Source organism: Squalius cephalus, assembly GCF_949319135.1.
Source record: "Squalius cephalus genome assembly, chromosome: 2".
Classification (NCBI taxonomy): domain Eukaryota; kingdom Metazoa; phylum Chordata; class Actinopteri; order Cypriniformes; family Leuciscidae; genus Squalius; species Squalius cephalus.
The window spans coordinates 47,636,853-47,654,759 of NC_137123.1; the positions used below are offsets into that span (position 1 = coordinate 47,636,853).

A 17,907-nucleotide genomic window follows, 5' to 3' on the forward strand; every position below is an offset into this window, starting at 1 on the left:
AAGGAGATTTCTCCACAAATGCTGAAGCGACCAGGGAGAGAACACACACACTCTGGCAAATCACTGCACAGATAAGCAGGGAATGTGCACTCGCTGGAACTCGCTGTCACACCAACACTTGGAGAGAGGCTCGTCTCGAAGAGAAATGAAGAGATGAATCTCAGGATTGGCTGTGGAGTGAAGTACATCAACTTGGCTCCGAAGCGAAAACATATCTGCATGTTGCCAGCGCACTTCCTTTATACCCCCAGGGTGGGGCGGAGTTACGCTATGCAAATTCCGCAGACCCATGGCATTTCTTTGCCATTGGCTCGTTTTATATACTCGAAGATGATAGGATTTCTAAGCGAAACCCCATTCGTCGTCATCCGACGTAACTCGGAGTGACAACGAAAGGGAACCACAAATACAGTAGTTACTTTTTACTATAGTAGTGAGGAGCCATGAAGAGTTTTACCTGTGGTTTCCATGGCAAATTTGAATAAGATTAGAATCCTAACTCAGTCGCACTGTCAGAATATTAACATTTTGCCCTATCCCTTAATTAGAGTAAATTTGCATCTGCATCCCAACCCAAGCTCAGTGCTTTACTGTCAAATGTGCATTTCCCAGAGACTAAAAAAAATAGCATAGAAAGAGGTCTTTAGCATAGAAAAGTTTGAAACCCCCTTCGCTAGCTTATAGATGCCTCAAAGCAAATAGCCGTGGACTAAAAGCCACAAAACTTACTTTAATCGAAAGTAAGTCAAAGTGCAGAAGCTATGTTTAAAAAAACCACGTTCAGTAATTTAAGGTCCATCCAACTAGGTTTGGGGTCTAAAATTAAACCTGAACATGCCAATATGTGTTGTATGTTCAGTGGTGCGGTTGGGGTCATGCTTCTTTTTTTTTTCAAATAATATACATACAGATATATATCATATAATATATATTATATATATATATATATATATATATATATATATATATATATATATATATATATATATACACATATGAACAGTGAAATCTATTGTGTTGTGAGATTAGACTTCTCTAATTCCGAAAGTTTTAGTTACTTAAACCACTGAAATTGAAGTTCTTTTGAATGAATTTACACACGCCCTGAAGCGCTACATAAACACATTCATCATCCCTTCGTATCGCATCATATCATATTAAAAACACCCCCCTCCAACTCATTTTTTATAGTAAACCCAACAGGAGAGCTGTAATTGAATATCAGAGCACAAACATAGAGCAGAACCTCAGAGACTCCAGCTGCATTCCACACAGCTCTAGTGTTGTGTTAACATCTGCACCAATGGGCATAAAAACACACAAATGAACTTATGTGGTCTGCTGCTCACACACATATCAGCAGAGAAGGAAACACACACCTGATGTTTTCTAACATGGCGATTGTTTTGGTCTGGTGGAGAGAGGGATCAAATAAAACATGAGATGAGAGAAGGGGGCGTCTGGAGGGGAGAGAGTGATGAAACCGAATCCAAAAAGGTTTGGGATCCAACAGGCTTAAGTGACTGCAGACGGGCAGTTTTTATAGGCAAGGATTTAAACGTCTGAACAGCACTAATGCACTGGAGTCAGAAGAGTATGCAGAGATATTGTCATGATATGATTGGTCAGTATATTATATAAATAGACCAGCATTCAAAAGTTTGTGGTCAGCAAAAAGTTGTATTATTGTTTTTTATTTTAAGTCTCTTTTGCTCAACCATTTATTTGATCAGAAATACAGTAAAACAGTAATATTGTGAAATATTATATCAATTTAAAATAACTGGTTTTAATTTTTATATATTTTAAAATATTATTTATTCCTGTGTTGCTCAAAAACATTTCTTATTATTATCAATGTTGAAAATAGTTGTGCTTCTTTATATTTCTGTGGAAGCTGTGATACACTGCATTCAAACGTTTTCAACGTTGATAATAATAATAAATGTATATTGAGCAGCAAATCAGCATATTGGAATGCTTTCTGAAGGATCATGTGACACTGAAGACTGCAATCACAGTTATATTACATTTTAAAATATATTCAAATAGGAAAAAAACTGTTAAATTGTTATAATATTTCAGAATATTACTGTTTTTACTGTATTGTTTATCAAATAAATGCAGCCTGGGTTAGCATAAGAGACTTCTTTCAAAAACATTTTAAAAAATCGTTATTATTCCAAACTTTTCACAAGTAGCGTACATTAGGGTGGTCCTTATTTTTAAAGTCTCCAATTGTCATGCTCTTAACCCTTCAAATTGTTCCTTTATATAAGAAAATACAGCATGCCAATTTTTATGGCAGTAACATAATAATTACTGGTAGCTCAATAGCTTTAAACTTCTGAGATTTTGATGATTTTCGTAAAAACAGATCATTTGATTTGGTATTGTACCTGGCTAGTAAAATTCCCCAAAAAATCTCCATAAAAGCATCTAATGCACCATATATTCCTAAATATATATTTTAGATACATATCTCAGTTTACTTATTGTAGAAACTAAATCCAAATTAATCCATCCATGACCCGGTTTAGCAGATTTACCTTTCCTGGTGGAATCAATACATATTTCTATTGATGATCACCTTGGTTATTGTTTGGGTTTAGAACACATTTTTTGGTTTAAAAAATTACATTACGTTCCTTGAAATTGACCCGGAACTTTGGCCGAATCAAGCAGATTATCAGGAGGCACAGGCAACCATGCAATGAAAGTAGTCAATGATCACGCCGAGAGAGGAGTGGCTCTGATTCAAGAATACAATGGCTATCTCACACATTTTGAAGAACAATTGCAGTTTCTCCTTCATGTGGTGGAAGATCACCGACGGATCTATTCAGACTGCAAAAAGTCAACACTGGCTGCTGAGCATCAGAAATGAGGGATTGTTGAAAACTTTGTGCTTTTTTGGGATTGTTGTCATTGTTGTCATGTCAGTGTTGCTCTGATTTCAATAAAATGTAGTTCATTTGCAGCAACTTTTAATATTACTTGCATATCACAATAACACCACACAGCTTAACATAGGCAATCTTCCACATGATTGAGCTACCTCTAAATATCATTTTTTTTGTCAACATTTTTGCATATTTCTAATTTTGAAGTTAAAAGGAACAGTTTAAGAGGTTAAGAAGAGGTTAAAAAAAATGACTTGATAAGGACCACCCTAGTGTATATATATATATATATATATATGTTTATGTAAATATTTTACATACATTTAAAAAACTAAGTGGAATACACCTTTCTGTTGAAAATGAAATTCAAAACTCAGTAGTGCTTTAAAAGATTTGATGCTATAAGCATATCATGTTTTGCCAAACCTAGTGATAAATTCATCCTCAAAAGTAAACACATGTTATGTTTTTTGATAATAACCTGTGAATCTGTTTTTGTCAGTATGTTTCAAATGATCAAGAATGTGGATTTATTGTTTGAGGCAGATGGAACACAGATAGTGAGGAATTTAGTGACTTACATGAAGCCCTTAGCGGTCAGAATACATTTTGAGTCGTGCTGACACAGGTTCAGCTCTGAAGCGCAGAAATCCAGCTTATCTTCACACAGCTCCCCTGCACATACACATACTCATTATGAACAGTCAGAAAGAGTGGGAAGAGTATGAATAATCATAGTAGTGTTTACTGTAAGAAAACATGTTGCATCCCATTAAACCAGTAGGAGTGTGTTAGCGTGTCCAGTGTAGTCTCAGTGTTGAAAAATACCAATACTCTGAAGAACAACGATACAAACACCTCAATTGACAGTGTACCAGCAAGGACAAAATGTGTGTGTGAGTGTGCATTTCACACTTCAGCAAGCACAGAGGACGCACTAGCCAGAAACAGCAAAGGAAAGAGACAGACAATGGGAGGATGAAGTGAAAGAGAGTAAACTAACCTTTCTCCACCTCATTATTATTAGCAGCTAGTAGAAAAAGAGAAACGAGTAGCGAGAGAAAGACAGGAAAACAAAGAAATACAGAGGACGTGTTTGACATGTTAGCATGTTAGCTCAAGCAGCACATTTGCATGTTAGCATCAGACAGTTAAAGCACAGAGAACACCGAGCATTTTGCGTGTGACTGTGCGTGTGTATGCGTCTAAGTTACCTGTGTATTCAGGTGAGCAGTGACAGGTGTAGTTGTTGATACCATCCACACACGTGGAGTTATTCTCACAGTCATTATCTTCACAGTCATCGATATTTATCTCACATTCGTCGCCCTCAAATCCATCTGGACACACACACCTGAACATACACACAAAACAACTGCGTAAGACTTTTTAATCCTTTTGAAACTTTTAATTCACTCAAACTCTATGAACAGTATTGATATTCTATAATTGTCTATAATTGTTTGTTTCTGTACTACTAAATTTCTCTTACAGTCCATTGTTCTATATATTGTGGTTCCTACGTACTGCATGGTTTGGGTCCCTCCTTCAAAAAAAACTTCCTCCAACTATTTCTTCCCAAAATTTTAAGAATGGGTGCTTAGAAATTATCATTAAATAATCTCTCTTCAACAAAGATGCACACACTAAAAACACTATACAGTGCCTCATTCAATTAAGCTGGTTTGAATTCAGATAAGAAATAGTGATCCTTGTCTTAGCGAAAACCACTAATGAAACAGGTTAAATCTTACATTTATGATTTATGATGCTTTGCACTGAGGAGAATACATTTAACTGTTATTCATATACAGTACATTATCAGGTTCCAAATTCATGCCATTGTTTGAACCCAAAGTTGACTGAACATTTGAAAGCACTACAGAGCAGCAGTGTTTTCGCTCTTTGGGAAATTGACCTATGAATGGCTTACTTATGGTTGTCTCATTAAACTGGGATAGAAGAAAGTATTTTAAGCAGCGTTCGTGTGTGTCTGTGGGTGTATTACATTACATTAGCTAATCAAAATGTAAAGCAGGAGTTCTCAAATGAAACTCTTCTTATTCACCAATACAAAGGATTTATTAGCATTGATCAATGTATGACTACAGCTGAACCTGAGCTCACCACACACGCACACACACGTCTCTGCAGTGTGTGTCCACAGAAAAGCCCTTGATTGGATGATTAAGTGCATGAGTGAGCTCAGATCAGTTTCAGACACTTCAGTCTGATTAAGACAGATTAGACACACTCTGTCCATAAAGTATATTCATTACCGGAGCAGCAGGGACACACACACACACACACGCACACATCTGATCATTTACTTAATGTACCAAATGAAAGCCACATTCAACAGGGCCCGAACACTATAAAGAATCTCTTTACCGGCCTCATACACATATCAGCTGTAATTTCAAACAGTTCAGCATTTTCATGATGATGATCATGAAGGTCGGTCTCACCAGTGAGTGTTTTCCTCTCCATCCTTTAGATGACAGGTGCCTCCATTCTGACAGGGGTTACTGATGCACGCATGAATTGGTTCCTCACAGTCTTGACCCTATATGAACATGCATGTTGCATTACATACAAACGTTATGTAAATGTTATGGAAACTCTCTATGATATTTTGCTCCCTATATGACTCCAAGCCCTCATTCAATGTAAAGTTATCATATATATATTTGTATTTTTTTATTTTATTTTATTTTTAGTTGGCAATTTTATGCCTGCCAGGTGAAAGGTCTACTGTCTTAGAAATGTAATTTCTTAAACAAACCACAAAATCTCATCTTGTACCATTGTAGTACAAAGACAGTTGTGTGTACGAAGTAAGTTTAATACCTAGGCAAGATATTCTTGTTTGTGTGTAAGTGAGTATGTACCTTAAAACCATAAGGACAGGTGCATCGGTAAAAATCAACGGGATGGTTACTGCAGGTTCCATCATTCTTGCATGGATTGGATAAACAAGGGTTACATTTAGCCAAAATGTTCACATCCACTGGACCTATGTAAAATACAGAGAGAAAAAGAAATTACACAGGATGTTATAAACAAACAAATATATAACAAATATACAACCACAATCATTACAAACACGGATAGGATTGAGCAGGTAAAGCGTCACAAAACTAAAACACATCAAAGGTCACTTTAAACCTGAGGAAAGGTTTGGGTGGCAGATAGAGGGGGCCGGGGTTTAAGAGCTCACACTGGGCTCTGATTGGCTTCCTTACCTGGCACCGGAAAACCACAAGTCCCCAGCACCTCTAAAAATGTACCAATCAAATCACATTACTTACAATATTAACATATGAGCATTTAAACTAGAGTTAGTACTAATGCCCTCTCCGTGACGGGATGAGTGTCTCCGAAGTGAACGGGTGGGTTTACCTGTGCACATGAATTTCTTGGAGGGTGTAGTCAGCAGTAGTTTGTCGGTCATCTCTCCAGGACCGGTACAGCGTGCGATTCCAGGCTCCTTGTAGCCGCTCTTTACCCAGTCAGAGAGCCACTGCATGTGACAATCACAATACAGAGGGTTTGCTCCCAGAGCCCTGCAGGAAACACACACAAGAATATATTACAACCCTTCTCCAAAAATTTGGATGATAAAATAATCTGACATCAAACGTGATATGAAATAGTGTATCTTCACTCGTTTTTCTAAAGCAACACCTTACAACAGTGACATTAGTGGATAAAGTTTCATAGGGAGCTGTCGCTCTTCAGATCATCAAGTTTTAATAGAGCATGAGTTTGATGGCGGGTAGTTCCTTCATGCTGCTCTGATTGGATGTAATTACAATAATGCCCACCTATCGCATTCATAAGCCTAAGGGCCAGATTTACTAACAGCTTGCGCCAGCGCAAACCCTCTTTTGGCGTTAAAAACTACTGTCAGGATTTACTAGACAAGCAGTGAAAAAGTAGCACTGAAAAGGCGTTATTTTTGCGGCTGACCTTATTGCATATGCATTTGTAGGAGTTTCCCGTTCAGATGCAAAATATATGGGAGGAGAGTATTTAAATGAATCACGCAAGGTGATTTACATTTACAAAGCATGTCTTAAACCAGACACTAATTTGCACTGCTCTTGGTAGTTGGTCTTTATGGAAATGATCCGGCTGCGTCTGTGTTCTTTAATTTGCGTGTCGTCAGTAGATCACACGCAGAACTTTCCACTGCCATCGGCGCTATTTTGGAATTGTGTTTGCTCACTAATTTGCCCTGTTTAGTAAATCTGGCCCTTAATGTGTCAAACGTGTGGAAATAATGATGGAGTTTACAACACACGCACCTGAGAATCTCTACTTTTGGTTATTTCATGACACACAAAATGGTCTCTGAGTGATCAAGCTGTTTTTAGAGGCCCCACAGCAAGGTTAAACAATTGACATAATATGCTAAATATGCTTGTATATATATTATTACAATTGCTTTTTTTGAAGCAATGTAAAAAAAAATTTTTTTTTAAGCACACACTTGATGTGACTTTCATGCGATTTGGTTTTAATAAAAAGTATTTTAATATAACCATATAACAATATTATGATATTGGCTGCTTGACAGTGCCCTGTGTAAGGTAATGTGTAGATTTGTTCTACTCGGCTGTCAGTCATAATTACACTTGTGAAATTGATCCATGAGAATTATAAAAAAAAAAAGGTCATCGTGGGAGACCAAGGAATCAACCAATCTAAGTTCAGACAAAGAAAGGGTTTCAGTGTGTCTGAGTGAGAGCAAAGAAAGAACCAAAGTACATCCAGCTGTCAAAACCTATTTGGTGCACTCATAAGTGCCTGTGTGTGTGTATGTGTGTGTTCATTCTGAGGTACTTACAGGTGGGAGAGCGAGGACAGATCTTTGAAAGCTCCATCTGGGATCACAGCAATATCATTACCATGAAGAGACCTGCAGAGAGAATAGAGAAATGAAGCCATCCAAGAGAGTCCAAAACATATAAATCAAAGTCTGATAGCAAACACACACACACACACACACACATCAATAAGGTACTCACAAAAGGCGCAGAGATTTGAGGCCGTCGAAAGCTTTTACAGGAATACACCTCAGTCTGTTGTAGCTTAAAATTCTGGGATGAAACAAAATATATTACAATACTTGCAAAAACATATATTTACACAGATGTGTCAGGCCATACAAACTCAATAAATAAATAAATAAAATAAATATCTTTAATAATAAGTTAACAAAAAGTGTCTAAAATTCTATGGCAAAAAAATTACTCATTCATGCATCTAAATTTAACTCAAATCACAGCTTTTTGGATGAGCCAGGACTACCACAGCATATACACTTAAGTGCACATATAATTTCAAGAACTATAAAATTCACACGTGAAAATCACACACGCACAATGCACAGCTAAAAACATACACAACCACACTAGTGTTTGCACAAAAACACACACACAGACACACAAACCGAAGCCATAAATCATGTTGACACTCACAGGGTGAGAAGCTCGGACATGTTACTGAAGCTGTGGTTGGACAATGTGCTGATCTGGTTATTACTCATATCACTGCAAGAAAACACACATACATACATACATACGCGCACACACACAAACAAAGGCAGAGTGTTATGAGCCACGAGAAAATCGGACACTTAAAGCCAACATTTACGGTACATACCAATAACGAAATGTTGCACACAGCATTAAAAAGAAAAAGATTCTTTATATTTAAGATGAGCTGTTTTTATACTGCACTACAGTAACTCCATCAAAGCCAAACTGGCCAGAGGTGAATGCAGTTTTACTACAACCAGGGATGAAATATTTTTGCATTTACTGCAATGCAGGGATGAAATATTAAAAAATTGACCCAAACTGCAAGGAATTACATATTTCACTTTACATTACATAGTTAAATGCATGGCAAAAGACAATGCACACATGTGAACTTCCATGTTAGGACACTCAAGACGGCTGAACTTATTATCAATGCAGTGACCTTTAAAACTGCAAACAGCAAACACAAAGCATGTACAATAGTTATGCGTTAGGCTTAAAGTCATAATACAATATACAGAAGCATTCAACAGCCTTGATGCATCGCTTCACTCGAATTGACTTTTCTGTTCGGGTGTGATTTATAAGCCAATTTGATTTGCATTCATGAAAAAAAATTACAATATGTTCAAATATAATAAACCTACAAAAACCATTTTCAGTCTTATAAATTATTTAAAACAATATTTCAAAGTCTTCGATCTTTTTTATGTGCATAAAGTAACTTTTGACTAAAGAAATGAGCAATCACTCATACTTAACTCGCAGTCATATTTAATTGATGAGTTTGCATATTTGTGTGTATAATGATGGTTGTTCATTAGTGCTTAATTCATTTGTTATGTTTGGTGAAGTTGGGATATAGAGGATCACTCTCATAGTGCAGGAAATATGTGCAAAAGCCACACACCCTCAAAATACAGCTAAAAACATTTGGATTTTCTGGCATTGGCAGGATGAGAAAATGGATCAAACACCATATGTAGAAGCTAACTCTGTCCGTTTAAAAGCGTGAGGGTCTATTACGACTGGCTAGTTTCAAAGGGGCAGGGCCCTGATAACAGTAAACTATTTGTGATTGGGTGACTCCAGAGAGGGCTGTACCTACATGAGAGAGAGGTGTTTATAATTGGATAGTTCCAGAGGGACTTGCGTGAACTGGTTGCCATCGAGATAGCTATCAGAAAAAGACAAACAAGTTATTACTCAAACACAGAGGAAATAGCACATTAGCAACAGTGTAATGGGAGAAACTTCAAAGACGTATACACAGCAGCCGTGTATTGTTTCAGACATCAAGTATGTGTTTTTGGAGGCAGCTGGGTTCATAAAAAGGTGTGCCTGGATCAGATAAGGGGATTTTTGAAAATGGCCATTTATCATGAAATTGCTGTGAGGTTTGAGCCCTTATTGTGCTTGTGTACACTCACAGTTCTGTAACGTCTTTAGGAATGCCCTTGGGTAAAACCTTTAGTCCTTTATTACTGCAGCGCACCACCGTATCCAAACACGAACACTCGGCAGGACAGCGAGCCAGGGGTGAACAGCTATTTTCATCCTTACCTGCTGACACACAAGAGAAAATTAAACATCATCTTAATGTTCTCATTTCAGAAGTAAAGAATAATTCAATTTGAAATGAGCTTTTCGATGTGAAGATTTGCCAGGGCGATTGTTATTGTAAGCTTGTTTGTGTAAAAGAAAGATAACACTGAGCTATGCTCAAGTTAACAAAACAGATCTTATCAAAGCCCTATTAAGAGCTAGAAACGAGATCTTTTTACACCCCCACACACGTTCATAGTCATACCGTCTTCGCAGGCAAAGTCTTGTATGGCTACATCTTGAATAGGGATCTCCTGAAGAAAGTAGGGGCTCTGACAGCGGGGGTTTCCTGTGACAATCCGTTTCTTACGGAGCCATTCACCCAACCAAGCCAGATGACAGTTACAGTTAAATGGATTGGCCAGCAAGTTCCTGTGGGATTGCATAAAGAAAAATGATGTATCAAATATTTAGCAAATCATTCTACAAACAAATGCTGCGTTTCAAAACCTACAGTAATGAGCTGCCTACACTCTTAAAAATAAAGGTTCAAAAAAGGGGGTTTTCGCAGCAATGCCATAGAAGAACCATTTTTGTTTCCACAAAGAACCTTTTCAGTTCTTAACAGAATCTTTGTATTATTATCAAATTTGAAACAGCACTGGAATAAAAAAACACTTTGTTGTTACTGTGGGTCGATACTCACAGTGTGGAGAGAGAATGTAGTGTGTCAAAGGCTCCCGGGGACATGGAGGTGATCAGGTTATCATAGAGGGAGAGCAGCCTCACCGAGCTCAGACCAGTAAAACTACCGTTATTGACACAGCTTATCTTGTTACTCCTCAACATCCTACACATGACAAACACACACATAATCATTTAAAACAGCCAAATGATATTTGGTTGGGAACACACAGACCAGTATCTGCATTCACTACCCTGACATTATGCAATGTTCATCAGAAGAATGATTCATATTCGTAATTCAGTAAGGAGCTAATATGTACGTGCATGTTCAGTCGAATGTGAATACTCACAATGTGCGGAGACCGCCGAGGCCTTTCAGCATGCTGTAGTGGACGCCCTCTAAGCGGTTGCTGGTCAGAATGAGCTCATTCACTCCACTGGCCCCCTCAAATGTGCCCTCCTCAATATCTGTGATCTTATTGTTACTAAGGTTTCTGTAAAACAAAGCAAGTTGCCATGGTAATTAAAGTACTCTAATGATGGTCATTTATACTGTATAATAACAGATAACAAAGACGGAGAGAGACTTACATTTTGCGCAGTTGAGGAAGCTTCTTAAAGATTCCTGTAGCCTCCAGCACTGTAAATTCATTATTGTTCAAGCGGCTGCGTGGAAAAAAAATCAGACACACAACTAAATGAATTAACCCTTAAACACATACCTCAGGTCTTTAGTGACCCAGGAAGTCATTCACTACCCTCCTCCTAATTCATTTTTTTAAAGATAGACATCAACCTTCATGTCAATTCATTATAAACAATATAACAAGAAAAAAAAAATATATATATACAGTATATTTTTAAAAAAAGCCTGTTTTCCCATTAATTTTTTGTAAAAATGTAATGTAACAACCCAAGATGTGTAACAGTGTATGTATGTTTTTTTTTCTCCACAACAATAATTGAATCTTTAATGACTGAAAAAGTGCAATTCACATTTATTCCACAAGGCAGCAATGTCTCATACACAATGATGAAGTGATGTTTCACTCATAGTTACTGCAGGCAGAAAACAAAAGAATAGAAAATATCATCATCAAAACCTGAAATGCCTCAGCGATTTACTGAAGAGCAAGTACTGGACGCATTAGTGTCACAGTCACTTGATGGTGGATCTGGTGAAGAAGCTGTCAGCAATTAAAATATTGATTTTGAAGATGTTAAAAATGATAGTTTTGAGAATATTTTTGAGATCACAAACATGAGCCAGATCATGCTGAATGTACTGGGAAATGAGCTCTGACGAGGACAGTGATGATGGTATAAAACATCTGCTCAAACTGAACCCTTCCAAGCTCCAAAAGGTTACGAAATATGCTTTATTTTATTCTTCTGTAGTTGTTACTCTGTGGTAACAACTAAAAATGAACATTTTTGGGTGAACCTTTACAATGAGAGAGAGAGACACTCACAGTTCTGCTGTATATTGAGGTATGTGGTCTGGGATCTTGGTGAGCTTTTGTCCAGAGCAGTCCACTGTGGTTCCTTCACAGCGACATTTCTCTGGGCAGGCCAGGTCAGCGAAGCAATCCCCACCTAGTTTTGATCGGTAGTCTTCCACGCCTATACACATAACCATACACACACAAACACACACACCATTACACACCACACAATCACAAAAAAAGAGAGTATGAGAGGAGAGGACAGATAGAAAGAGAGAAGAAGATAAGTAAGATTAGAGAAGTTTGGGTGGAAAGGTAGAGTGGTAAAAGTGAAGGATCACTGGTAGGGAGGACATTAAATGTTAATTGTGCTAGACAAGAGGAAACTCAGTTATCACCATGGCAACATGCTATCGGTATTATCACTCTTAACAACACATAAAGTCATGCTGACATAGTAGCCATGACTTTGGAGTGTTTTGCATACACACACACACACACACACACACACACACACACACACACACACACACACACAGACACACTTATAAGGAGGACACACACTTAACACACATTCTTAACATCACATCCAATGACAATGACAAAAACACACACACACACACACACACACACACACACACACACACACACACACACACACACACACACACAGGTAGTCTCTTGTTGCTTGCCATGCTGTAGATGCTGCAAGACCTTCCATGGTGCTTGACAGAACCATGTATTAGTCCGAGTCTGCAACCACATGGTTAGATCAAGCACAAAGGAAAACCCCGCTGAATTTCCTCCACAAGACACACAGAGAGAGAAAGAGAGACAAAGAAACAAAGGGTCGAGAGATAAAGAATGAGGTACTACTTTGTTTAGCTGGGATAAACTAGTAGGAATGATGGAAAGAGAACAGAAAGAGAAGAGCTTCCGGGGGGGGGGGGGAGAGAAGAAAGAAACAGTGTGGCAGGAACATTGCAGTTATTGTACAGTAAATGAACACATGAACCAGCGGTTATACGCACAGTCAAACGCACACACAGACACATTCAATTCACATCGTGTGCTCAATAAACCTGTGAGCACATTTTCACATATATTTGGGTTCCTGGTCTGTGATTGGCTGGGGTTGAGGTTGAGGGGGAGGGGCTTGTTGGGTGACGTCTTACTGGTTTTGTGTCAGTTACTTACACTTATTGATATGATGAATCCCTGAGTGTGTGTGCGAGAAAGGAAGAGAGAGAATATGTAATACACAAGCACTCAAACACACACTGACGAATGCTGGAAAACCCGTGTTTTTAGATCCATGCCACCGTGTGCAATTTGTGAGCATGCGCACAGCAACAGTGACACTGATCAGGCTGGTGACAACAAATTAACATTAGACTGAAGCGCCATTTGTTTGTTTGTTAGCTCATCTAACAAATTACTGTAAAAGCCACCATACTGTATTAGTAATTTAGTTTAATACACAAGTGCCAAGTTCTTAGAAATAAACTCATTGTATTCATGTTGGTTTTTGGTTTTAAACAACTTTATATAATTTTTAAGAATAGCTTGAATTTAATACTCTAAAAATGTCATTTCATACACACCCTGAATACATGTGTACACAACATTCAAAAAGTTTTAAAATTAGGGCTGTCAAACGATTAATCGCGATTAATCGCATCCAAAATAAAAGTTTGTTTTTACATAATATATGTGTGTGTACGGTGTATAATTATTTTCTATATATAAATACACACACATGCATGTATATATTTAAGAAATATTTGCATGTATATACTGTGTATATATATTTATATTATATATAATTTATATTATATATAAATATTTTATATATAAATAACACATTGTTCTTAAATATATATGCATGTGTGTGTATTTATATATAGAAAATTATTATACTCCATACACACACATATATTATGTAAACACAAACTTTTATTTTGGATGCGATTAATCGCGATTAATCGTTTGACAGCCCTATTTAAAATATAATTGTATAGAGAGAGAGAGAGAGAGAGAGAGAGAGAGAGAGAGAGAGAGAGAGAGAGAGAGAGAGAGAGAGAGAGTTATATATTATAAAATATATTTTATTATATTTCATATAAATGCAATTTTTTTAACCTCCTATTCATCAAAGAATCTTGAATGTATCACAGTTTCCAAAAAAAATATTAGTAGCACAACTATTCTCAACATTGATACATTGCTAATCTTAAGAAATATATCTCAAGCACCAAATCCGCATATTAAAATTATTTCAGAAGCATCATGTGACACTGAAGACTGGAGTAAAGGCTGCTGAAAACGTAAGGAATAAATTACATTCTAAAATATATGAAATTACAAATAAATTATGGTGAGCATATGAAACTTCTTGCAAAGACTTTAAACAAATCTTACCAACCCCAAACATTTGAATGGTAGTGTATATGTAAGACATACAATATAAGATAAATGCTAAACTAATTAAGGTTTTCAGTTCAAGAATTTCATTATTTTAAAAGACGTTCTTCATTATAATATCAGGACAGTTTTATCACCCTGATATATGAATTTTCAAAACAACAAATTAATTTTAATCAACAAAATAAAAACAGGTTCATAATAGAATAGTTATATTCCAGTCATTGTGTGTATGAATGGCATTTTTAATGTATTTTTTTTCTTATAAATTAGAGAGTAAATAATTATTAGATTCTGACAAAAAATAACATTGTCATTGACCATGTGCTACGCAAGAATACAGCACCATTGTAAGCAGCTTTTCCACAGCAAAAATCTCAGCAACTTTTGGTGCACAAATGTTTTTTTTCATCTACATTATAATGTGTGTGTGATTTGCGTGCATTAGTGTCCAAAAGCTTTTAAGTAGTACACACACAGAAAAAATGTTTAGCAGTTGAACATACCTGGTATAAAGTATTGCTCTTTAGCTATACAAAGAAAGATATACAGATAACTGAGAGGAGAGCTGTGTGTGTAGATCAATAAATGAATATGAATATTGATCAAGAAATCCTGCTCATTTATAACCCCACAGCGATCAATACTCAACTGACAGACAGTAAACTATTAATACCCACACATGCTCACATTTGCATTCTGATTCATAATCTGCTTAGGCAGGAGAAGATAACTCATGCTGAGACCCTTGGAACTGCGTATATATATCTATATAAGTGAAAGCTGACTAAGATGTTTTCACCATTACCAACACACATTCTCACTGACACCGAAGTCCACTGTTGGGAGCAGACAGGAAGAGCAGGATCAATCGACTTAGCGTCTGTGAGCAAGTCTGGCAAATGACCGATAAAATACCAATGCCAAATACCAATGTGCATGTGTGTATGTACCTGAACAGCGGAACTTTTTGCTCTTGATCTGGCCGATGCGTTTGTTCGCAAGGCGGCGGGGACTGGTGCATCGAGCTCCGCTGGTCTCAATCGGGTTGTCTTGCAGGTAGTCAGCTAACCACTTCAAATGGCAGTCACACATGAAGGGGTTCTGGGCTAAATGACTGATAAACAAAATGTAAAAAAAAAAATAAGAAAATTGTGATTGACGGTGATAGTTAATGTGTGCAGTTTCTTGACTAACCAAAAAAGTACGTTCACATTTTTACTCCCAATCTACTGATCAGCCTGAAATATGACTGTATGAAATTGATCATGCATGGCCCTAATATTCTATACCAAGGTTCTATCAAAAACAATGATCCAAGTGACCTACTTTCCGACAATATAAAGGCAGCAATGTATTTTCATGCTAACAGTCATATTATCATTGAGTGAAAATAGTATAACAAGTAAAAAAGTAAATATGGCATTATAAAGAGATGTTTGCAAAATCATATTTTTTTATTTTGCCTTGTCTTTTTTCCCCCTGATATCTTAATTACAGTAGAATGTCAATCATTTTTACTCATTTTTCAACGAACGTTACTCACAGGGTTTGGATGGATCGGAGAGAAGAGAAGGTTCCCTTTGCGATGGTCTGGAGTTTGTTGTCATAAAGCGACAGAAGATTTAGATTCTGCAGGTCTTGGAAAGAATCTACACGCAAACAATTGATCTTGTTCGCATTTAGCAATCTGTTGGGATAAACATTTGCATGTGACATTTTACCCAAATCTCTCAGGCAAGCAGAAAAATCTATACATGCGTATTAAATTGAGATATTACAAATGGCATTTACAAATAGATTAACATTTATAGACAAACAAATGAGAGAGACTTAAAAAAAATATTCCCTGTGGTTTCCAGACTCATTTACAGTGCCTTATGGGAGAACAAAGTTGTGAATAAACAGAGGCTTTATTTTACAAAGCAGCTCTCATATAAACAGAATGTATGTTCGGCATCTCCTGCAAATCAATACAAATGTCTATGTGCTTGAGTTATTGGCACCAAACTTTTATAATTGTGAGCATGCACAAATGTGAGTTGAGTTTTTTTTGTGATAGTTATTTCAGAATAATTTCTAAAGTCTGCAAGAGTCTATCTATATTCACTTTCAAAATAGTCTGAGCACATGTGTGGTTGTAATGTTATGTAGTAGCACCAAATGCTTATGGTCATGTTAAACCCCTATAAATACTTGGATTAACAAGCATTTCCTAAACATACCCTTTACACCCACACGCACATACAGCGGAAGTGTGTGTGGTATGTGTGTGAATGTATGTCCAGTTGTGCTGTCTGTCATCAGGCGAATGGGTGAAGCTTACAGTCGTATCCTCACAGTGCAAACACAGACGTTTGGTTTTTTCTAGTGTGAACATCTTTTGTTTTTATACTGAGCCAGTATATCTATTGATCTTATAGTGATGTCACTAGAACTTCAGAACCAAGTTGATACTGGTTTGTGAGGTATAAGCTTTGTGTCAAAATATCCCTCTTTATTATTGACTGTTTACTTGAAGCAATGCTGACTTACTGAGAAATTCTTGAAGACTATGTTTTATATATGAATGTTTCAATTTTGAAGAAAGTAATGTGTTTATTAGCATTTCATATGTGGTATTTATGTTAACATGGAATTGGTATCAACAACTGAAACTTTGGTATCTTGACAACTCTATACTGAGCTAATGATATTCCACCTCACACACCCCTTTTTGTATTTTAATCAAGGTATTATTTAGCATGTTTATTAGGCCATTTTCCAATGGCTGGTCGTCAGAATTGACAAAACCTGAACACACACACACACACAGAGAAATAAACGCCCTGCCTTCATGGCATTTTCAAGCATAAATTCACAGAATGTGCATTACTCACAGTAGCTGCAATGAGAATAGTCCATCAAAAACGCCTTTGGGAAGTTCAGTGATTTTATTCCCGTATAAAACCCTGAAAGGCAGAAACACAAGGGAACATTAAATAAAAGCAAAGATTAAAGATGTTCATTACCCACCCACACACACACCCATTCATCAGAAATTGTTCCTTAAACAGAGCACAAGACGTACCAACACAAATCAACCCAGTGTAACCAATGACGAATCATATTTAAACACAAACGAAATCATGTGGACCCAGATTCATGAGGTAAAATCATAAAAAACAAGTGCACAATAATCTTCTTATGATGAATATATCAATTACAGCTCATATTCATTACTGTATCTTAATGGTCCATAACCATGCGCAAGCTGAGGTTGTTGTAAAAATGGGTGAGGAATACTGGGAAATTCAAGACTAATCTGTAAGAGCCATGCAGGGCTAAAAAATTCTTGGCATTTTTATTTCAGAA

At 36.8% G+C, this 17,907-nt stretch overlaps 1 protein-coding gene across 6 annotated transcripts in view; it reads right to left on the bottom strand.

The window, feature by feature from the left end:
* slit2 (slit homolog 2) overlaps nt 1-17,907 on the bottom strand; it is a 73,223-nt gene that overhangs the window by 12,975 nt on the left and 42,341 nt on the right. Inside the window, exons 12-30 of one of the 6 annotated variants that reach the window (XM_079862096.1) lie at nt 17,433-17,504; nt 16,100-16,243; nt 15,507-15,670; nt 15,060-15,083; nt 12,157-12,307; nt 11,276-11,350; nt 11,035-11,178; nt 10,704-10,847; nt 10,263-10,429; nt 9,883-10,015; nt 9,561-9,629; nt 8,390-8,461; nt 7,937-8,008; nt 7,756-7,827; nt 6,306-6,469; nt 5,795-5,919; nt 5,372-5,469; nt 4,118-4,257; nt 3,485-3,578 (exon numbers count right to left, since the gene is read on the bottom strand). In XM_079862096.1, the coding sequence (XP_079718222.1) occupies nt 3,485-3,578; nt 4,118-4,257; nt 5,372-5,469; nt 5,795-5,919; nt 6,306-6,469; nt 7,756-7,827; nt 7,937-8,008; nt 8,390-8,461; nt 9,561-9,629; nt 9,883-10,015; nt 10,263-10,429; nt 10,704-10,847; nt 11,035-11,178; nt 11,276-11,350; nt 12,157-12,307; nt 15,060-15,083; nt 15,507-15,670; nt 16,100-16,243; nt 17,433-17,504 (2,124 nt within the window). Of the gene's footprint in view, nt 1-3,484; nt 3,579-4,117; nt 4,258-5,371; nt 5,470-5,794; nt 5,920-6,305; nt 6,470-7,755; nt 7,828-7,936; nt 8,009-8,389; nt 8,462-9,560; nt 9,630-9,882; nt 10,019-10,262; nt 10,430-10,703; nt 10,848-11,034; nt 11,179-11,275; nt 11,351-12,156; nt 12,308-15,059; nt 15,084-15,506; nt 15,671-16,099; nt 16,244-17,432; nt 17,505-17,907 lie in introns of all 6 variants that reach the window. The other 5 variants (XM_079862095.1, XM_079862098.1, XM_079862097.1 and 2 more) reach the window with 5 other exon arrangements.